Raw genomic sequence first — 23,606 nt, forward strand, 5'->3', positions numbered from 1 at the left:
TAGCAAAAATGGAGGGGTTTTGTTTTTGTTGTTATTTTTTGGCCTTTTCACGTAAAGGCTAGACCTTTGTGGGGTAGGAACCACAAGCAGGCACCCACCCACCCAATTAATTTCCTGGAATTTGGCTCTGACAGCCAAGTACGGACCTCCTCTGCTCACAGCTCCTCCACTCCCAGCAACCCTCCTGGCCACCCCTGCTGCCTGGAGCCCCCCCGCACTGCCCCCCATTCCCAGGGTACCAGTGAGCCCCTGTCCCCCCGGGTGAGCAGAAGCTGCAGAAATCCTTCCAGACAGTGTTAGGACTAGACCACGTGTTGGTATGGCAGCACTAACAACCTGCTGGAGCTCTGGAAAGTCTTTTTCAATGATCTGGAATCAGGCTGCAGATTTGCCTTCCACACCTGCCTGCAGGCACAGAGACTGACAAGTAGATTTTTGCTTTTAACATCTTGTTATGAGAGTTTGCTTGTCTGCTTAGTGCAGATCATGGACTTGACATACCCTTTGTGTACAAATGAGAAAACAGCTGGAAAAGGCAAGGGACTGGTGGGAATCTTCATCTCCATTGCCATAGCACACTGGCTACAACATCCCAAATACCAGGGACCATCTGGAGACTGAACAAGAACAGCAAGTTTTTTCCCATACTCCCCAAAAGCAGGAAAGACAGGAAATAAACTGTGACAACTCAATTTGTGCTTCTTTCCTTGAATGGTAAAGCTAAATGCCACAACCCAGGGCTAAGCTTACAGGTACAAGACAACCTTTGCAGACATTACTGATGTGCTATAAAGGAATGACAACGCTACCCCATCCACAGAAGGCCTGCAGACCTTATCAAGGATACTTCCCGTTGACATCAACAGGAGCCTGCCTGAAAAAAGGCTGTAAGCTTTGATCCACAAATAGGATCCCGAAATAACACATTTCACCATGGAAACAATTGTTCAGGTTAATTCCTTTCTCTTTAAGGTTGTAGCAGCAATTGCACCAGACACTCCATGCGTTAGAGAAATCTCAGGCCCCAGCTGCTGAGGGGACATGTACAAGGCTCATGAGCTCGGTTCTGCCCTCAGACCTGGCCCCACTACACCCTGATGGGTGCTGAGGCCAGGTGAGCTGCTGTTAACAGACTGAGCTCATGCAGAGCACATTCACCCTGTAATACTGACCATCCACGGACCACTGCTCCCAGGGCCATTCTACTCCTCTGTTTCAGGTGAAAGATTTCCCAGAAATAAGGCAAAAGACCTACACTCCCCTTGGACCAACCCTGCACACCCCACACCTGCCGGGATGCTGTGCAGGTGTTTCAGCCTGCATATGCATGGCTGCTAATCACTTACTGGCTGCAGCCAGAGCTTTCCTTGCTCTGTGGCACCTTCCTCTTCCCATCCCATCCCATCCCATCCTATCACATCCCATCCAATCCATCCCATCCCCTCCCCTCCCATCCCGTCCAATCCAATCCATCCCATAGCATTCCATCCCATCTCATTCTATCCATCCCATCCCATCCCATCCCATCCCATCCCATCCAATCCATCTCATTCTATCCATCCCATCCCATCCCATCCATCCCATCCCATCCTATCACATCCCATCCAATCTATCCCATCCTCTCCCATCCCATCCCATCCCATCCCATCCCATCCCATCCCATCCCATCCCATCCCATCTCATCCCATCCCATCCCATCCCATCTCATTCTATCCATCCCATCCCATCCCATCTCATCCCATCGCATCCCATCCCATCCCATCCCATCTCATTCTATCCATCCCATCCCATCCCATCCCATCCCATTCCATCCCATCCATCCCATCCCATCCTATCACATCCCATCCAATCCATCCCATCCTCTCCCAGCCCATCCCATCCCATCCATCCCATCCCATCCCACAGCATCCCATCCCATCTCATTCTATCCATCCCATCCCATCCCATCCCATCCACCCACCCCATCCATCCCTCCCCCCCCCCCCGCCCCGTCCCGAAGGAGTTAACGCCGCCGCCCCCCGCCGCCCCCTGACGTCAGCCCGGCGCAGGGGACGCGGCTCGGGCGGAGGAGACCCGCGGCTGCCGGCGGCCGGGGGAGCGCTGCCGCGGGGCCGCCGCCCGCAGCCCGGCACCATGTCCGCCAAGGAGCGGCCGAAGGGCAAGGTGACCAAGGACAGCGTCACCCTGCTGCCCTGCTTCTACTTCGTGGAGGTGAGCGGGGACGGCGCCGGGGACCCGGGCGGGTGCGGGGATGGGGGCTGCGGGGGGCTGCGGGGGGCTGCGGGGGGCTGCGGGGCCGGGGGGTGCCGCGGTCCCTGCGGGGCGCCCCCGCCGCCTGCTGCGGGCTCCCCGGGCGCTGCCTCGCCTTCAACGGGGCCCGCGGCGGGGAGCGGGCGCTGTGTGCGGGAGGTGCGGGGGGGGGGGGGAGATGCCGAGGCTGCTCCGCTGCTCTCTCGGCACGGAGCCGCGTTTCAAGGAGGGCTGGAGGCGAGCGCCGCTCGCGTTTCTTCGCCGGCATACAAACCCCGTTCGTGAGGATTGCTCGGGGAAACAGGAGCGATCTCAAAATGACAGCCAGCGGTATGTTTTTGTCGACCCTTGGATTACGCCCCCAGTGCACCCCCCGCTTCCTCTGAAAACGCCCGTGATGCAGATGCAGTGAGGCTCTCTGGAGCTCGCAGGGCAAAACCTGCCATGGCTGCTCAGCTGCTGGCAGGTGGAGTTGCAGAGGCACTGGCTGCCTGCTGTGGCACTTGGAGGATGCTGCTGCCTTGGAGCACGCAGCCAGTGTGGACTGCCAGATCGGGGCTGAATACGGGTTAAACTTAAGAAAGAGGTGAAAATGGTTTAGGGGTTGAGCACGGTGTTTCTCTGTGAGTGGGGTCATCTGAAGTGACTGGGGCACTGTGAGGTTCGTGTGACTTACCTCAGAGAGCAAGAATTATAGAACAAGAATTACCTGAAGGTGCATTTGAAGGACTTTGGAGGTCTTCTGGAAGGAAGCAGGGATTGGGTTCAGAAGGGATTTTAGGTAACAGTGCAGTGTTTCTGTCCCCATATTCCATAAACACCTGGGCACGATTGGGAGCTAACCTGACGTACGCAGCACTGAGTGGAAAGCTTTGCAGAGGCTGTTCCTATGGAAGCAGCAGGCATTCCTGTCACTGCAACCAGGCCTGCTCAAGAAAAGCCCTTTGATGGAAGGTGCTTGTTGTGCCATCCAACTTACACTGGCTTTGAACAGGAGGGAGAGGTCAAGCCTGGAAAAGGTCCCTAGAAAAGGCAGTTTTCCTCTCTCTCCTTGCCATCCTTGTTGCTTTGGGAATCCAAGCAGCAAGGGAGATGGCTGGGCCTCAGCCTGGGAGTAACTGATGCCGGGGGACAATGAGAGATCCTGCAAAACATGACAGAACTGTGCTGTTTGGTGGGCTTTGCCTGCAGCAAGATGGGATGAATTACAGAGCAGAAGCACTAAACGTGTGCCTGCTGCTCTAAGAGTTGCCTTATATAATATTAATGCCATACTTGTAGTATGGCATTTCCCCTGGAAGCTCCCTGTAGCTGTTACAAGGAATAATGGAAATGACTCTGCAAGCAGTGAAGAAATTAGACCAAGCTCTTTGTACAGGCTCCACATGAAGCAGGTGAGTTCTCCACTCTGATGTGGACTCTTAAAAATCTTGAAAACTTCAGCGGGTCATCTACAGCTAGATCTAAAAAGAGGTGGAGATCAGCACTGCAGAGCCTCTTCAGCACCCAACTGCTCCAAGAGGGAATCAGAATTCGCAGTTCGGAGAACAGGCTGCTAAGGAACTTCTAGGACTTTGATGTTACTCCTTCACAGGAGTGGAGTCCAGAACCTGTGTGAGCCCTTCTCCCCCAGGAGTCCTAATTACTGAGGACTGCAGACTTGTGCCCCCTTTTGAGCCAATGAACATTTAGGCATTCAATGCAAGTAAAAGCAACGTCAAGGGAAAAAGCTGTCTGCAATCCACCTGATACATTTGATTAGGAAACTCTGAGCTGTCATTCCTCTCCCATCACACAGCAGGAAGATTTGAATCCATTTCACACATTTTAGGCGAGTACACTTGCTTGAAGAAAGGGTGACAGCAATCAGGTGGTATTTAAATGTTTAACTTTTGTTTCCTGTGTACAGCCACCAGCATTTACCCACTAATTCTAATCAGACTAACGACACTGCCTTCCTAGAGCTTTGTAGCACAGGCAGATACCAGCATTTCAACAGCATCAGAAAAAGAACAGGATGGTTCACATTCTTCTGTAGTGATTGGCTCAAGGAGAACCAAAGATTGAGTTACACTTCATCCAAAGAGATCCAGTCAAAGAAAATTTAATTGGCAGTGGAAATTCCCAAGTGTATTGGACAGAAGGGTGGCCCAGTGTGGATGACTGGCATTACTATGAAATAGAAATTTCCTTTGTAAGCAGAAGGTTGGTTTCTCCTATGATCCAGAAAAAAAAAAAAAAAAAAAAAAAGTAAAATACCAATTTAATTAATGCTTTCCTTTTAATTTCATGAATGGCAGTTGAATGCATGATGGGAAACAAGCTTTTTAGCTCTCTCCTCTAGACACTATCTAGACACTTTTATAGATGTCTTTTTTCTCTTCTGCCACACACCCTCATTTTGCCTGTCCTGTTCATACCAGGAAGTCCCTCCCGAATAGCAGTGAATAAACATAGGAAATCAAGTTTGCACCTTCAAGCAAGAAAATCAGTTTGTTGTCTTCCACTTAGCATCAGGACCTAGAAGATCTAGGGTAAAGAAAAAGTAAATTGTTTAGAAAATACATTATAAAAAATGGTTGTTTTTTTCTCAAGTACTAGACAAAAGGAAGGACATGGGAACAAAGGACATTGCGACAAAGAGGAAATGGAAATTCCAAAGCTGTAGGAAAGGGAATCATTTGTGTTATACAAATGGAAAATAGAACACAGTTAAAGAGGGAAAAATCTGTAATAACTGATGTATTTCAGGCATAAGAGAATAAAGAATGAGTAAAAAATAAAAATAAAACAAATTCTGTGCTCCAGAAGGACCTGATCTTTAGAAAGAGCAGCAAACAAATAGAGCTCTGACACAGAGGTGTTTCTGCTGTTGAGATCCTTACGTATACATTATGAATGGAAATAACTCCTGTACATGAAAGCACATGATGGCAGCAACTTTCATGATGGGATAAAATGCAGTTACATAGGACAACTGTCAGTTAACTTTAAAATAAATACCGTGGGCCTGATTTTGATTTCAGTCTAATTTAAGAATAATTCAACAGATTTTAACACAGCAGAGTCACAACATAAAACCAATATGCACTTCTTAAATCACTGTTATCACTGGAGCCATTCTTCGTTTATACAGAAGTAAAAGAAGAATCAGGCTAGAGCTTCAGAAGACATAGAAAGGAAAAGGAATTAAAAATCTGTAAAGAAGAAATGGAGCTTCAGAAAAATGTGGGTGGGTCATCTTCCAAAAAAATCAAAGGCTATACAAAGAAGCATGTTTTCAATTTTCATGATTCATAAGATAAAAACTTGATGATTTACTCTCTGTTTTAGAGATTATTTAAAAATGCTGGTAAGATTCCTGAATAGCAGAGCCTCCGATCAGCACATGCTCTTGAGAGCTGAATAGATTGCCTTGTGCAACTTGCTAACCTAATACATATGAAAATGAGCACTGCCAGGCCGCTTGGCCTGTCTTATTCCTAATTATGGGTGTGAAATTTTAGGGTTCAGTAGACTGTATAGGTAATGTGAACTTCATTTTCATAGCTGGGAAGGTCAAAACTTGGCATGAAAATTCAGTCTCTCTAGGCAAGCGTAATTTTTTTTTTTCCATAATGAAAAGCCTACATGCCTCTGGAAGATATTGGAAATGAGTATTCCTGGAAGAAGTTCTGCTCTTTGTCAACTGACAGTTTCTTTTCAGCATATTCAGAATATAGAAGTATATTCACTTGCAGAAGAAATCACAGAATCACTTAGGTTGTAAACGACCTTCAAGATCATCAAGTCCAGCCATCAACCTGACCTCCTGAGTCCCATCACCAATCCAGGTGTCTTAGTGCCACATCCACACATCTTTTGAATACCTCCAGGAATGGGCACTCCTCCACTTCCCTGAGCAGCCTGTTCCAATGCTGCCCAGGGAATGCCTCATATTTTAATATGAATTTGGAAAATATCCAGGGTTATCTAATATCTGTTCCTAAGATAATGGTCATATTTTAGATGCAGGACAGATACATTTGTTCTTAGTGAAGGAAAAAGATTTCACTGGTGCTCATGCACTTGAAAAATTCCTGGATTAAATCCTCATTTTGTAGAAGGCACTATGAATTCTGGCTTTGACTTTAGCAGCACTAATACGTTATCCTATGTCCCAGATGTGGGAATGCAAAACAACATGGTGTTGTCAATCTGAGCGAACACTTAACTTTCTTGGTTCCTAAAGGAGGCTCTACATTCTTATTTACAGCGGTATGAGCAGTGGAATTCTTATAACAGTGGTATGAGCAGTAGGCACAGTAAGCAGTAAGTGCTATCACTATAGGACTCCAGCCTGCAAAATGCGGGTCATCAGCTTCCATTGAAATAAATGCATGGAAAGAATGCTCGCTGTGTTTCAGCACCAGGCACTTTATTTCCATTTGTTTCTAATATCTACTGACAGAGCTAGGTTGGAAATGTCAAATGTTTGTACACATCACTAGGTAGCCCTGTGCCACTTCTCAGTCACATCTGGAGGTGTTTTTTTTTCAGTTATTCAGCCATGCATAACCCACCACATTTAAATTACGCACTTTGTCACCTCCAAGTCATGTATAGGCGTGGCTGTATGAGACAGAAGATGCTGACTGAATGCAGTGATTAAAGTAAGCGCATAGGGAGAATGGGCTATAAAACTAAATCTTCCTTCCTAAGAACAGGATGTTTGTATCTAGTGCAAGAGTTAAACTACACTGCTGTTTCATGGAGGAGCAATGTAGTCCCATTTCTCTCTAGGTAGGTTTTCAGTTATGCTTGAATTAGCCTTAGGGGAAAAACACACACACACACACAAGCTGTAGAAGATGAAATGATCCCCATACTGTGGAAGTAGCATAATGCTTACCACATATATTGCTTTTTCTCTCAAAAGAGTCAACCATGTGTGAGGGGAGGGGAAGGTGGAAAAATACCCTTAATAGTCTGCTTACTGAGCTAACCTTGCAATGTGGCTGACTCACAGAGGATTGACATCAGATTTGTTTATCACATTGCATTAGATTTGTTTATCACATTGCATCCCCATAATATTAACAGCCACTCTGAGGCTTGAGGAGGTTGCTGTTCATCCAAAGTAACTAACATTCATTCACCAAGCTGTCAGCGCTATATCCTCCCCATCACTTGCGTGTTTACAGAAGAGCTGTACAGCCTGCATACTACTAGCTTTTAGGAGAAGATGAGCAGAAAATGGTAACAAAAAAGGAAGTGCCAAGGGTGTGCTAAGGTTGTCCTGAGAGGGGGAAAACATGCCAGTGCATTTGCAATGTTAGATCTCCCTTTGTGTTCAGCTACTTGCTTGGGCAGTGTAGCCTGAATAGTTCATAGTGGAAGAGGGTCGTGTTCCCTTCTCAGTCCTACCTCATCCTCCTGATCTTTACTTCACTAGTAAAAGAAGGCCTGAACATATTAGAAATCAAAGGAGAATCATTTTTCCAAACAATTACCTCTTCCAAAAGTAGAAATGTTTGTACCCCTTTCTGTGATTTTCTTCTATAATTGTTGAAAATCTGTTACTCTGCAGCCAAAATTAAAAATGAGCGGTGAGTTGTGTAACCTTACCTACACAGGACCTGAACTGCTACAAACATTGTAATCTTTACTGATGATCCTTTCACTTAAAAGTTCAGTTTGTAGGGAGAGATTTCACACATTGCAAAAGAGCATGGAAGTAAGCCACTGGAGAAGGGTTGGCACCCACAGTAATTTTTGTTTTTCATATGAAACATTGTATTTTGGAGAGTAGAATAAATTGTCATAGTTTGCAGGGATTTACAGGTTTGTCTGCTAGAGATGTGGGGTTTTTGTTTGTTTGTTTGTTTGTTTTCGGGAAACTTTTGACTGAAATTTAGTAAAAGTTAGACCTGAAACAGCCAGCTTTTTGAAATGCTGCTGTTCTTGTTTTGCCATAAATTTACAGCAGCCAGTAGAAAAGAATCATAATCAACAGGGTGTGCAATATCCTAATCTCATTGTTTGTAGTTTCTTATTGATTATAACTAATCATTGAATTAATTAATAATCCTAATTAACTGTAATCATAATTAATGTAATGAATCATCAATTATTTTTGAAGTCACACTCACAGTAAATGTTTTCCTGGTATTTTTAATGTGATGTAAAATTTTTGTTTAAGGGTTTGTTTTATATTTAAGTGCATATACTTAAGTGGAAATATTTTATAATTATTTTTACATTATTCTTGCTTGATAGTATTTTTGTTAAACAATTGCTGGTTTTTTAATTATAATTATTATTTATCTCTAAATAATTGCTGCTTAAAAAAAAATAGCCAAAAACCAACAAAACAAACAAACAAAACAGAGAGAAAGAGCACTTTTAGGATTACCTAAAGTCAAAGTGTGACTTTGAAATTTCTGAAAAAAATAGAAATTTAATCACTTGTGTATCATCTCTATTTTTGGTCTTACATATACTGAAAGGTTTTCCATTAAGATTTGGCAAAAGATTGAGAGATCTGAGGAATTATACATGTTATATCTGTTGTATTTATAAAGCAAGACTCTAATTGGCAGTCACAGAACAATTCAATTAAACTCTAAAATCAATGTTGGAAATAGGGATAACTTAATTTTCCACAATGGTAATGATAATAGATTTCTGTGGCACCTGGGATTCTAAACTGTGAGTCAAAATTAAATCCAATAGAGTTAATCTGGGAGAAGAAAGACCACATCATGTCTCTGCAATTAGTTTTCACAAAACTTAGACAATGGTTAGGTAAAAATCCTCCAGAGGAAAGGCCGGTTCCTTACAGCTTTGGGCCAGATTAATCCAAATAGAGGTACAAGAAGCAGCAGAAACTGGAGTTTAGAGAGAAAAGCAAAACCAGCTTTATACAGATGCAAATTTTACGCTTCTGAAAAGGCCTGAATGCCTTCTCTTGCAAGCATGGGGGTTTAAGAATTATTTTAGAACATAGAAAACCTACAAACCGGACTTCCCTGCTCTACATCCATCCTATGTTCTGTACTATGTCTCAGAAGTCCTCATGGTAGCCCAGTTTGCAATGTCATTAAACCTATACTTGGTCTTAATCCCAGCTCAGCACTGCAGTCTCACCGAGGGCAAAGCTACAGCACTGATGCAGCTGAGCAGGAGCCATGCTGAGGACCCTGCAAAAGCACTCATGGATTCCAAAAAACAAGAGAAAATGGCAGCATTTGGGTTGATAACATTTTTTTCTGCTTGACCTTTTTCTGGAAGGTATTCATAGTCATGACCTCAGTATTCATTCCTGTCAGGATAGTAGAGCCCTGTCCTTCCAGTTTCTCCTCCTGTCTTGCAAAGCTCACAGCAAAATACAACAGGACAACAGCCAAGGAGGTTGAAAGCAGCAGTCACTGTTAGTAGTTGGCTAAGAATAGAAATACCTTGTCTCCTCCAACCCACCACAGCCCTCTTTTTTGTCTCATCCATCTGTTGTGCCTTGTCATTTAGACCATGAATTCTTCGGCACAAGGACTGACATTTATAATACATTTTAATAGAATCTCCCACAATGCCAAAGCCTTGCAGTGCAAACGCAACATAATTTTTAAATTGACCATCCTCTTCCCAAGCACTTGGCTGTTGTTGATTTTATGAGGAGAAACTGATGGCATTCATTAGCTATCTCTCTGAGGCAATCCTGTATGCTTACTTGATTGCTTAAAAAGATTTCCTAATTACCAGAAGGCAAGAGAAATATCAAGAGGCAGCTCTCGTGCCCAGGAACTCCTTGTCTGCTGTGGAAGAGCTGCAGAACAACCTAGGGATCTAACAATTCTTTGGCCGCCCAAGCCCACACGTTATTTCCAAATGTAAAAGATTCAAGTATCCTATCAAATATTACTTAATCCTTCTTGACAGGTGGGCTAGTCATACTGTCTTTAATCTGTATCTGGTTCATTGTGGCTTGGCTTCCTCTGAAAGCTATGTACATACCTCTCTCTTTTCTGCCTAGCATATGCAGGCAGGTAAAACAAGGCAATTCCACAGCCTTTGTGTTTGCATCCAGTCTCAAGAAAAATCACTGAAGTCATTCTGCTCATCACAGTGAGCAGCAACTTCAATATTTTGCTATGACTGCACAAGAGGCATTTCATTTTTTCCCCAGTTAACCTCACGGGAACAGCCCAGGATAATCGCTTTTGTAACCAATATTCAAGGTGTCTCCTGGCAGCCACCAACACAGTCCAATAGAGTGAGGGAGGATCTGGATTTGAGTTCATGAAAAGAGATAACACCTGTAGTGCATTTTAGCAAAGCAAAAAGAGGTTACTAACTATATCCTACAAAACATGTTTAGACATTTGAGTATGTGATACTCAATGGCTAAGCTCTCACAAAGCCCATGGATTTGAAGATACACTCTTGAAGATATATATGGACTCTGCCTAGTCAAGTGCTGGCAAATTCGATATGTAACTACCAGTGTACAGCTTTAGAGAAGGGGAATTTGTAGAAGCTACTCATTTTCATAGAAGCTACTGATTTTTTAATTATGTATGTATCCAGTTGCATATTCTTTCAAAGTACAGAAGAACTGGGGGTAGGGGTAGTGCTTATTTGTTGCCTTTCTGTGGTTTAAGCCTAACTGTTTCCATGGTGTCATTTAGGAAACCATCAATACCTGATTGCTACTGGCTTGCCTGTAAGACTTGCAGAGGGAATCTGGTTTTAGCAAAGCGTTGGTTATTTGGGAATTCTCCATGGGGAATTTACAGAGACACTATGGAATAGGAAAGTTAAAGGTCCTACATTTTCACTCCAGAGCAAGCACTTAAAAGCACAATTCCTAGCTCCATACAGCAGTCTTTGTAATATTAATAGCATTTATTAATATTAATAACAAAGTCTTAGGTCTTAATAAAGGCTCTTAGCAGTAAAAAAAAAAAATCATTAAAAAAAATAAAAACTCAATTGAACCTTTTCAGCAACTATGCTGATTATGGTCCCAATTCTAATACTCCAAGCCAAAAGGAGTTTTACCACTTGGGTCAAATTCTAAATTTATAGGTGTAAGTTGCAAGGCAAACAAGGATCATTCTCCGTTAGCCAACCAAGGAAGTAAGAGTATAAAGACTTACTAGTCAAGATAGGTGAGCTGAGGTTGGGGAGTTTATTATTCTACTTAGGAATAGGAAAATTCCTATTCCATTTTGTAATTAAAACAATACACATTATACTGTCTAATTATATTTGACATTTTCAAGGTGTTGGGAACTGAAGTCTGTAATTACAGAACTGCTGCTGCCTTAAGCAGAACGCTCCATAAATATTCATATATTAAATAGCCACTTATACTGTTTAGTAGATTTTAGAAACATTTGCTTTTCTTTGGCCCTTTTGAAGATGCATTTTATATTTGTATTTTAAAAAAGATAGGAAGAAAAATGTCCTGTGGGATCAGACATACTGTATATAGCAAATTGACTATAAACCTATTCATTAGAATTGTAAGCAGTTATGTTAGGGATTCACGGTCCTTTAGAATTATTTCTTTTCTTTTAGCACAGTGGGTAATTACAGTCAGAAATAATATGGGAGTCCTGTAGTGGAACTGTAAGATAATGAAATATAATTTTCATGATTCTTTGATTTTTGTAATTAACACTTAAATTACAGCTAACATACAGCAGCTTTTTTAAAAAAACAAGGAAGTTGTCCACATCTTTTTTTAGTGGTTCACAATAAAAAGTCACTTCGTATATCACCTACTTGTGATTGTTTGATATTGCCATTTAATATAGCTGCTTGCCTAAGAGTACCATAACCAGAGTAGAGATGGACTTATGGTAGAGGCCAGCTGTACAGGAGAGGCTTTCCTGTTCTCAGTGTTAGAGAAATGGAAGATGAAACTCTGAATGGAAGATTTTCCATGAGTTTTCCTGCCCATCCTAGGAAATCAACCTTTAGGGAAACCTAGATGAAGAGACATCGGAAGGGTAACAGACCCTGTGCCTATCTTGATCCTTTAGCTGACTGGATTAGTGATATGTCTTTTTATAAGATACTTTGTCTCACAGGACCTGGACCCTTGCTAAGTCATTTAGGTATGGCTTTCAAATAGTTAATAAGATATTGCCAGTGCCTCAACGTTTAAACACTGTGCAGAAGTGAAGTTGCAATATGCATGAACTCAAATGCTGTGCAGTCTCAGTGTCCAAGCAAGAGTGGAAGCTGGACAGGAGGCTCCTTATCCCAAACAGCTCTACAGTCTCTGTGCAGTGTGGGAAGAAGAGCACCCAGTTCCATGAAATAAAATAAAATATAAAAAATTAATATAATAAATAATAAAATAAAATATGTAAAATGTAAAATATATCCTTAGTATGAAGACTTAAGGAAGTCCTCTTATATCTCTACACATCTGTATAATGACTGGAAACAGTCATTATCATGACTAATCATGCATGCCTGTAGTATAGCTAATAGGGACTGTGTCCAGCAGGATGTGAGAAGAATAATTAAATAATGTATTCAACTAAAGAACTAAACTTCTTCCTGTAATGAGTTGGAAGCAGGACTCAAGTTACATTGTAAATAATTATTCTAACATAGTGTAAATACATATTATATAATAGTCATTTTATATATTGGCACATAGTGCAATATATTACATATTACGTGGTTTTATTATATGCTATACATAACATATATGTGTAACATAGTATGTGAGTGCACATGGCATAGAATCCCAGAATATCCCAAGTTGAAAGGGACCCAACAACAGAGTCCAACAATACCTGTACACATATAAACTAGCTATTGAAACAAACTTGCTAGATGCCTGATCTTATTTTTGTAATGCTCACAGTACTCAGCTTCATTTAGGGTGGCAATACCCATTCCCTTTCTACATCATCGCATCTTCTCTACCAGATGAGATTACAATTGAGTCAACTTGAACACAGATAACCGGGCAAGCTAAATTGTTCTGATCTCTAACATCAGTATATTTAGTTTAGAAGAACACTTTTGAAAATAGCAAAAGGTGTTCTTTTCGTGGAAACCCTAAGTTGTATTAAGAAGTATGTTTCAGTAAAATTTAGATATTATCCTCCTTCCCTAACCACACAAATTTATATTCTATGTCCAAAAAGTCTACATTTAGAAAGTCCAGTGTTTAAAAATCTGAAAATGGCTAGTTAATGCAAGAAAACATTGTCCTTCTGCCACATGTAATTTATACTTTTTATAGTTTTTATTCATATTTTTTTCCAGTATAAATATTTATCCAGTTTTACTTCTGCTTTTTATTTTATTATAGAATGGGACAAATGATACTGATTTTAATCAAACATTTTTTTTTCTAAATGTATACTGAAGATTGAAAGTATAATATAATCTCAGCATGCCTGAAATTATGTCAGGGCAGTTTCTATTCATTATAATGTGAGGTGCGTGATGGAAAAGGGGAGTTGTTTTTTTTTCTCAAGAGGTATGATACAACCTTATTTAATTTTTATGATTCTATCTGTCAAAGCAAATATATTTAGTCAAGTTTTTGCTTTTCAGCTGCAGTTAATAGTGAGGAGAAGTTAATGTGATAGCCATCTTAAAATATATATCTGTATAAGTAAAGGAGAAAAGGAAGCAGGCAGGCAGCAGAGACACGGGGAGGGAGCCATTGCAGCACAGTGGAGGAGCAGGCAGTGGTTGCAATATTGCCTTGTCAAGTGAGGACTCTGGGAAATAACAATCAAAAAACTTTTTTGAGCATTTACTAGGCATTCACTAAGAGGATGCGAAGAACTATCACATGCTGCTGGTCACCTCTGAATGCCCCACTGCCTACCCTGGGGAAGGGCAGCCCTGCCTACTCATCAACCACTGGCTTCAAAATGCATTTTTGCTATTACTTGTCCTGAAAGACTTCCTTCCACAGTGATTTACTGCTTGAATCTGTGCTTTCAGGATTTGGTGGTATGTTGAGGCTCCCAGAGGAGCTAACTTTGCTCTTAATAAATTACTAGAAGTAATTGTGATGGCTAAAATCATTAAATAGCTAGAGGATAAAAGAACTGTGAACCACAGTCATCATGGTTCTACACGGACTGAATCTTGCCAAAGTTAATTGCTTTTTGATAGAATTACAAAATGAATGTGCTAAGGCAAAACACTGTGTTACTATATATTTAGATTCTAGGCAAGCACCAGATAGTGTTTTTCATTAACTGCTACTTTGAAACTTAATAAAAAAATGGTTTGGTTATAAATACTGTTGTATACATGTATATGGCTGATAAAGGACCAAAAAGGGTGAGGATGAGCAACAGAAAGGTGAGGCCCCACATGGGAGACTGAAATTGTGTAATTACTTTAAAAAATAAAAAATAAGTCTATCCATTAATGATTCATGCATGAAAGGGCTGTTATATGGGCTAAGTTAAAGGGCTAAGTTATATGGGCTGAAGGTTGGAATGAGTATTTTGACTAGCTTGGTAGACAACAGTTACTTGGTATCAATTGAATACTATGATATTTCTAGAGAATTAGTTATTTAAAGATGGTAAAACAGATATAACAAGGAACGGTGAGATGTAAAAATCAGACATCGCAGAGATTTATTAACAGACAATGTTGTCTTTGCAAAAGTATTACTATTCAATTTCTGAACAGTAATTTGTTGTTTTCTTCTTTTCTAGTTGCCAATATTGGCATCTTCTGTTGTTAGCCTTTATTTTCTTGAACTTACTGATGTCTTCAAGCCAGTTCACTCGGGATTTAATTGCTATGACAAGAGTCTGAGTATGCCATACATTGAACCTACACAAGAGGCTGTTCCCTTTTTGATGTTGCTTAGTCTGGTTTTTGCTGGACCATCAATTACGGTAAGTTCGAAGTGCCACTGTCACTTATTAAAGATTTTGAACAGTTTCAGTTGACATAAAGAAAATAGCTCCTTTGGATTCAGTGTGGCAGTGGAGTATCTTCCAGACTAGTTATGTTAGGATTTTAAATTAAATTGTATTCTTCCATAGCAGGAGACACACACTCCTTAAAACATTCCCTGTAGTACTTCATCTACTCACTTTGTACTAATTGTGGGTATTAATGTTAAGAAACAGCGTCAGCAGTTGGGTGAGAATAGTTTGAATCGTTCTGTTATGCTATACAGATATTTTAACCTTTTACAAATGGGTTGCCTTCATACTCTGAGATAAACCAAAAATTCAAGATTCTGTTGAAAATGGAAGCCCTTAATTTACAGCACTGCCACTTTTGTTAGAACTAACTTTGTTCAGTAAGAAGGTGTATCAGCCTTGTCAATGAAATCAATTACACTTTCCCAAACAGCACCGGGACTCCTCTAAACTGCAAGTTAGTCATTAAGAGCAGGTAGACTGGTTTAGTGGCCCATCCAAAGGGAGAGGATGATTTCAGCAGAACAGAAGCTTCTTGTCAGAATACGAGCAATTTGCCATTTGTGCAAGACTGAACTTGTCTGATGCAGGTAAGTATTGTCCCTGCTGGAATTGCTGTATCAAATTAAAAAGAAATCTAAAGACCAGAGGAGATTCACTGTGTCTGATTTTTGGCACCTCAGATGGGAGACATTCTCGCACCACTCCTCTCGGGTAAATTGAAACAGAAAGTCCAGCTGAGTCAACCTTCTGAAAGGGTCTCCTCTCTCCTCTGACAGCAATGACTGGGTGCATTGGTTAGGCACCTCTGCAGCACCAGCTGCAAATATATGCCAGTTCCACTGAATTACCTTAAATTCAGCCAGTTTGTTCCGTTTATAATCCTAGCCATTTTACAATCAGAAAATCTATAAAACATGATCACAATCACAAATCTATAAAACATAAAAGCATCAAGTGCTGTTCCTTTGCTTGATAGGATTTTTTTATATTTTTTTTAAGCTGAACTCAGCTGTGTGTGGTTTTGGTTGCTTTAGAAACCATTTTGAAGGATTTTGCACAACCATCAGTCTAATAATACTTATTTAGCAAGTAGAAGCTGTCTCGGTGTTCTTTGTGCAGCCAATTGCAGGAAAAAAAAAAAAAAAAGAAAAAAAAAAGATGCAAAAGGTAAAAAGAAAACTTGTTGATATTGTACTTTGGCTATGTTTTCTGCATTTAAACAATGTTCCTGATAACAAGAAAGTGGACTTTTGTGAAACAGCTGTAGAAGGAATCTATGTAGGCTCACTTCGGGCACAGTAGGCTGAAGTGGTAAAAGCCTGGAAAATGCCAGATGCCTTCAGCAGAGATGAAAGATGCCCATTTCATTACAGAGTGCTTATTAAGGTCTTTGATTAAGTACAGTTAAATTATTTCAGCATTGCAATAGGAAATGTTATTCTTCCTTGAATAATTCTCCTACCTGCATTACAGACACAACTAACCAAAACCATGCCATGAGAGAAACTCAGATGTTTAAGCAAGCCTATCAAACATTACATTGGTAAAGAAGGTAAATCGCAACGCTTATAAGTGCAATTGCTTAAAACCTGCAAGCCTTAGGAAGGTTTACTTCACATGGATGTGTGAGCATTAATATGATTCTTGTATTAGGTTGGGAATGGGCCCAGATAGTGTAAAATATACAAAGTGCTTTAATAAAAGGCACTGAAGATGATGTATTGCATCAGCTATTCAGTAGCACTTCTATACTAGAAAAACATTTTAAAAATTCAATTCTTCTTTTATTTTCCATGCAAAAAGATTACACTTGTTCAATTGTCATCTTGCAGAATTTAGCATTATATGATTTAGTTTTCATTAATAATTCAAAGAATAACACACTTTATAAACCTGTAAAATATAGAAAAGAAAACATGAAGCTATGTGAGAAATTAAGAATTTCCAGTAACATAGCATATGCAAGCCTCAAACCGAATTTCAGGTACTTAGGGAAGTATGAGACAGAAGGTCATGAAAGCTCAGTCAAAAACAGGTGCAACTAGGCCACATCTCTAAATCTTACCAAAGAATGTAAATAAGAAACAAAAGAGGCAGATGAGCAAATTCCAACCTCAATCCCTCCTTAAAGCATCATATAAATACTGGAGTAGGACTTAGCTTCTTTCTGCATTATTTTTAACTGTTTGCATACTTTTTTTTTTTTCCCAAACCTGTAGTGTATTTTAAATCTGTTCACTTTACAGTAGTTATTTTTACAGCAAATCTAGCATTTTAAATTTACTTTCCCAAGACATTATTACTGCAGCATTTTGTGGGTTTGGGACTTTATTTATTTATTTGTGCTTATTGTTGGAGGTTTGTTTTTTTTTGTTGTTAATTGGTTGGGTTTTGTTCATTACCAATAAGCAGAAACTGCTTTTCACCAGGCCTGTTCTGTAGCCTTGAAGGACTACAGAAAATTATGGGTTATTGGCATATGTCTTATGGCTTGTGGCACATGTGAAATTTTCTATACATGAAGCACAGGAGACTTCAGTATAGAGCAACTGGAGTTGTATGAAATTAACAGTATGGATATTTTCTGTGCAGAATATAGATATACTTAACTTGCAAGGTGACTTCTGTTTTCTTTGGTGAGCTCTGATTCTGATCCTGTGATATATTTTCTCTCTACTTATTCATTCAGAAATTATAGGACTAGTTATTTAATCATATAAGTATAGGTCCAAACCCATAGCACTACTGACATAGAAGGTGCTTAAACGTAACAAAGTGCTTTCTAAACGAGATCACCAGGGAATTAGATTACATCAATTTGGGAAATCAATTAGCAAGGAGAGAAATTCACTGTTGGCAGTGTCAGTCCTACTGCCTGCTTTACTGTAGTAGCTTGTTTCCTTGAAAATACCAGCCTCTGAATTTTCCTTGTCATAGGCCTTGCTATTTCTCTGTTTTGTCCTCTATAACAGGAGCTATTACATCTCTCTGATGTTTTTCCCTGCACCAGGCATTCTGTAGAACTTAGTGAAAAACTATTTAAGTTTCCGTTTTTCAAGTTTAAAAAACTATTGATTTCTCCTGGAAAAGTTCCAGATATAAAATGAACAAGTAGAGACAGATAATAGTGATGATGGTTCTCATCCAATGAAAATCCCTTAAATATCTGTTATCACTGACATTTCATGTAGTGAGATAACTTTAACTACTTCAATTTTCTAGCAAAGAAGAAATGAAACCAATTAATATTAAATCGTTAGCTAAAAATGGTTAGACTAAGCTTATCCATTGCACCTCCCTTCTACCAAAGTGAGAGATCTTAGTGTGCACAAACGTCACTGATAATTACGACACTTTCTTCTTAATTCAGATGCTTTAGCATCTCATTGCACAGTGAGCTTTGTGCATTTCATGTGTTACTTTTCATCTGCTGATAGACAAGGTGAATCTCCTCTTAGTGGTGAGAACTGCCCCATTCATTTCAATATTTCAACATAGACTTTTTCTGAATTCTAACAAGCCCTGTACAGATTTCCATGTTATTGCACTACATAACAGGAAAAACAATAAAACCTGAGACTGCAAATGTATAAATGGATCTGAATTTTCCAGCAAGTAACACCGTGTTTGTATTTATATTATTCTCCTTATTTTTGTTCTAACTTGCTGTCTGCAGCTTGGGTCATGATGTCTTTTGCTTAGTGTGTTCAGAGGACCATAAGGACAGAACTTTTTCTACTGCTGTGGATCTGATTAAAATCCATGCCAAATTAAACAATTATGGAAGGGCAGGCTGCCACGTAATTAGAAGCTGCTAGCAACTGCTAGGCATGAGGCCAAGACTGAGGGCTAAACCCACCTCAGGAGCACTAAGATATTGCTGTGGCTCTGGTTCATTTGAAAGGCGAGAATTTCTGATTACTACATTTTTATTGTAGATTATCTGATTTCACCTGTGGATCAAGGCTCCTGTCCCACTGAGCACCGTATACACGTGTAATAGAAAAGATGTCCTTTCAATACTTTTGGACACTTGCATTTAGTTTCAATGCCACCTTCTTGCCTGCCCTCACTCAGACTAAGTTGTTACTGAATGTTTACGTATTGATACACACCTTTTCAAGAGACATACATGAGAGTGTAAGACATTGCTTGTGTCATAGATATATTTCAACCCTTTAAATTCTATCAGTGTCTTCTGAGTAATTGCTACATTTAACTTAACAGCTCCTTTGTCATTGCAGATAATGGTAGGAGAAGGAATTCTCTACTGTTGCCTGTCCAAAAGAAGAAATGGGATTGGAACGGAGGCCAACATTAATGCAGGAGGATGCAACTTCAATTCCTTTCTTAGAAGAGCTGTGAGATTTGTTGGTGGGTTTCAAATGTTACTTACAAAGAAGAGTCTTCTATGTACATTCAATTTTTACCATGCAGATTTCCTTCTCTGAAACAGCCTTTCAGAACAGTGCAGGGCTGACACTGGCATATGTCTTTTTCTGCCAGAAAATGCGAGAAGAAACTGTCAAATGGAGCAACAGAGCAGCTCCACACTCAGCAGTGCAGCATCTACACTCTGTTTTTCCTTTCCTCTCCCAGTCTATTGTCAGTCTCTCTAAAAGAATAATTTGTTTTTCCTCCTCTGCCCACCTTGAGCTGGCTTCCTTTTAATGGTTTCTGCATACAGTTTCCCCTGCCTGTCTTCACTGTATCAGAAGTATTCAGCTCAGCTGATACTGTATTCAGCATGACAGTAAAAACTTGTCAGAAACTGTCAGTGGATTTGACATTGTTTTTCTGGTATGTCTTTATCTACCTCTTGAAAAAGGGATACAATCTGGAACATAATGATAAAGAGGGACATGATGAATTATTTTACTTTGTTATTTACTAAATCTGAGCTTGAAAGGGTGGCTTAACTTTGCTCCTCTCTTAGAGTTAATTCCTCTGGCAATGAGTGGCTAAGAGAAAGGTTTTCTCTCTTCCAGAATACTTTCATTAGAAAGGGCAGCATTGGCAAAGATAAGCTGCAGGACAGCAGAGTGAAAACTTGATAAAGATTATACATTAGGTTCCTATAGGTTGGCAAGCAGGGAGGCAATAACAGGAGAGGTTATATATATATATATATACACACACATATATATATATGTATCTGACCAATAAAGCATATCCTGTTAAGAGCAGCAGTGAGGAAGTGAGCAGAGAGGGGTGTAGATTGCAGCATCGAGGAGAACTGTAAAGTTACCCCATGCTGTCCATTTCTCCTCCTGTATGGCATCCTGTTCCATCACCAGACGACAAACTCAAAGATGCATGAATTTTACTCTTGATTCATACCCTGAATTTGCAGTTTGTTTCATACCATCATGATGAAACAATTCCTTTAGCATTCTTTCTGTTATAAGATGAAAAAATATATATACATGTATATATATTTTTTAATAAACACAAGTAGGGAATTAGAGGCAAATCCTTAGAGAAAAAGCAGTTGAAAATGCTCAGTAAAAAAAATCTCATTAACTGCCTTGTGAATTTGGTATTAACCAGACAGGAATATTGATTGTTGGGGAAAAAAAAAAAAAAAAAAAAAAAAAAAAGACCTAAATACTAAATATTTGTGTGATTTGGTACTCAACAAATATAAGAGGTATGCCGGTAAGCCAGGTGATGAGTACCTGGTAGTCAGAAGAGAACAAGTCTTCAGAACAATAATCTAACGGGAAACTGTGTTATTAAAAATGTGTTCCAGTGGGCAAGTCCAAGGACTGAATGAGCACATATGCTATCCTCAAATAGGTGGTTGTCCTTAAGTCAGCTGGAAAAATTGCTTTCCAAATAGAAGCAGGTCCAGTGTAGTTTACTTTAATGAAAAGATGTTGAAGGACATCCAGTCATCAAGTCTAAATGTTACGTATTAATAGGAAGAAAACAAGCATAAATAATTTAATTTTTATATTAAAGAAATCAACTCTGCAATAACATTCCACTTTAAAAAATGTTATTTCTCAGGTAAATTCTCACAAGCCCAATGGCATAAGCCACCAGAATTCAGTTGAATGTATTTGTCACAATGAGTTAATTTAAATACAATAAAGTTAACAAGCTCTATTGCTTTCTTTCCTAGGTGTTCATGTGTTTGGCCTTTGTTCCACTGCTCTTGTTACTGATATTATACAGCTATCAACAGGATATCAGGCACCATATTTCCTGACTGTTTGCAAGCCTAACTACACATCCCTAAATGTTTCCTGCTCAGAGAATTCATATGTTGTGGAAGATATTTGCTCAGGAGCTGATACTAATATTATCAATGCCGGAAGGTTGGTTCTGTTCTTCATTGTGTACATTACTAAGTATTTGTTTTATTTCTTTTTTAATTTTCTCTCCCAGTTTCAAATGTTTTTTTTCTAGGTAAAGCCTGTATGAGTTCTGGTAATATTTTTATAATAAAGCTGAGAGCATACCTGTCTTTCTAGTGATGTTTAATTTTCTTTATACAGATATTAGGCCAGCAGTGGGCTTTGGAAGTCTTTGTCAGATTTCAGAAGCACAGTTAGTAGTACCTAATTATTTTCCCTCCTTCAAAGGAGACAATTTCCTATACAATTATTATTACATGTAGCTTCTACTGCTTTTCCCAGTGGCATCTGAGTAAGTTCTCTATATCAGGAGAGGGGAGAAGCCACCCAACTACCTTATTTGAGACTTCTGTGTATTGTTATCTACAAACTTGACATTTTGATCTTAGTTGGTGAGGTTTGATTTTCTCATTTGTTAGTTTATTTGTTTTCCATTGACTCTCATTGACTAAATTTTTCATTTTGACAGCCACTGAAACAATTCTTTTCATTAGAGAAAAGTCAACAGCAATGCAAACCTGTGTGCTCCCAAACACATGGCTTTTTTTCATGGTATTTCTAACTGGTTGTTTATCCTCCCTGGCCATTTAGTCTTTAGCCTCCCTACTTAGTTAGCCAGGATATAAATTAATATTCCTAATATCAGGGATTTGGAAATTGCATATCAGTCAAGCTGAAATGTAACCCAGATTATGCATTTTACTTTAAATAAGCCAGATGTGATAAAAGTGGTAACTCAATTACTGATGACAGTTAACAGACTCAAACAAGGAATTCAGAGGTATAAGTGGTACTGTACCAACACATTTGCTACTCATTAGTTCAAGGACTTCATTATTATGTATCCTAAATATATGCTCTACACTACTGAGAAAACATGAAGCTCTTCACGGAATACAATATCAGTCCTTCTTATCTTTTCCACACAAGATTAAGCTTTCTTACTTGGTAGTCATTTGTGTAGCATTCCCTTAATTTTTTTGCAGTCCTTCAAAATTTTTCTTTTTTATATTTCCTGATCTCCAAAAAGATTACAGTAGAATTACAGAATGCCTGAAATTACTAAAATTTCTGTCTCTGACTGAGCTGTATAATTTCCTTGTGTACCTGATTAGCAGACACAAAGCTGTGTTCTTCTCACATCCACTTCACCAAAGTTTTAAACTCTTTTCTTGTTCTCTATGTAGTCACAGATTCTAGCTTCTGTTTTAACTTCATGCCTTATAGCATTGCATTTTTGTTACATGGATATTACTAAAACTTTTTCTCTGTATCACCAAGGCACCTTTCCCTCAGTTTATTTTGCTTTCCTTTGATATCAGCAGTTGACACACTTGAGAATCGTGAAATTATTCACTTTGTAAAGTACCTTCCAGCAAATCTCATAATCTATCTCCTTTCACTGAGACAAACCAATTTCACTGATGTTTAAAGATCCTCAATTATTTATTTGGTCTAATATACTTTTTGTTGGCAGAGATTCATAATTAGTGTTGATTCATTTGCCATTTTTTTCAACTTATATATGTGGACATGATCCAGAACTGGCACAAAGGACTGTAGCTTCATTAGGCGAAAATAATTTTGGTAGAACGCATAACCAAAATGACTATATCAGCCTTCACCTGCCTCTCTTCCAATAACCATCTGCTCTTACTGGATACTGCCACTGAAAATGATGTTTGCAAGCAGTCTTGCACCTACACGGTGTCCCAGTGAAACTGGTGCAGCTTCACATGTGAACAGGCAGAAAAATTCTCACAACTGCTCACATTCATTTAATTATCATCTCAAATATGATGTCCTCAATTGACGATCTGTGGCCATTCCAAAGATTTGCTTGTAAGTTTAAATATCACCATTCCAAAAAAAAAAAAAAAAAAAAAAAAAAGTGAAATCAGTTGCAAGAAATTTAGAAGTCAGTATATTTGTGTTTTCTTATTTTTTAGGAAGATAACTATATACTGATATGTCAATTTTATTGTTATCATAAAGGACATATTTGGTGAATTGCAATTATCTGGCACCACCCTAAGTTTCTCCTTAATTAAATTTTATTGCCTTTTTCCTTTAT

The 23,606-nt window shown here is 39.4% G+C and overlaps 2 protein-coding genes across 13 annotated transcripts in view; one reads left to right on the top strand and one right to left on the bottom strand.

Moving 5' to 3' along the window:
- PLPPR5 (phospholipid phosphatase related 5) overlaps positions 1 to 23,606 on the bottom strand; it is a 263,660-nt gene that overhangs the window by 149,805 nt on the left and 90,249 nt on the right. The window lies entirely within an intron of this gene.
- The window catches only part of PLPPR4 (phospholipid phosphatase related 4), a 31,987-nt gene continuing 10,417 nt past the window's right edge, over positions 2,037 to 23,606 (top strand). Inside the window, exons 1-4 of the mRNA XM_027462597.3 lie at positions 2,037 to 2,211; positions 14,949 to 15,134; positions 19,415 to 19,544; positions 21,298 to 21,493. Coding sequence (XP_027318398.1) covers positions 2,134 to 2,211; positions 14,949 to 15,134; positions 19,415 to 19,544; positions 21,298 to 21,493 — 590 coding nt within the window. The 5' untranslated portion in view covers positions 2,037 to 2,133. The remainder of the gene's footprint in view (positions 2,212 to 14,948; positions 15,135 to 19,414; positions 19,545 to 21,297; positions 21,494 to 23,606) is intronic.

The sequence above is a fragment of the Anas platyrhynchos genome, chromosome 8, assembly GCF_047663525.1.
Source record: "Anas platyrhynchos isolate ZD024472 breed Pekin duck chromosome 8, IASCAAS_PekinDuck_T2T, whole genome shotgun sequence".
Lineage (NCBI taxonomy): Eukaryota > Metazoa > Chordata > Aves > Anseriformes > Anatidae > Anas > Anas platyrhynchos.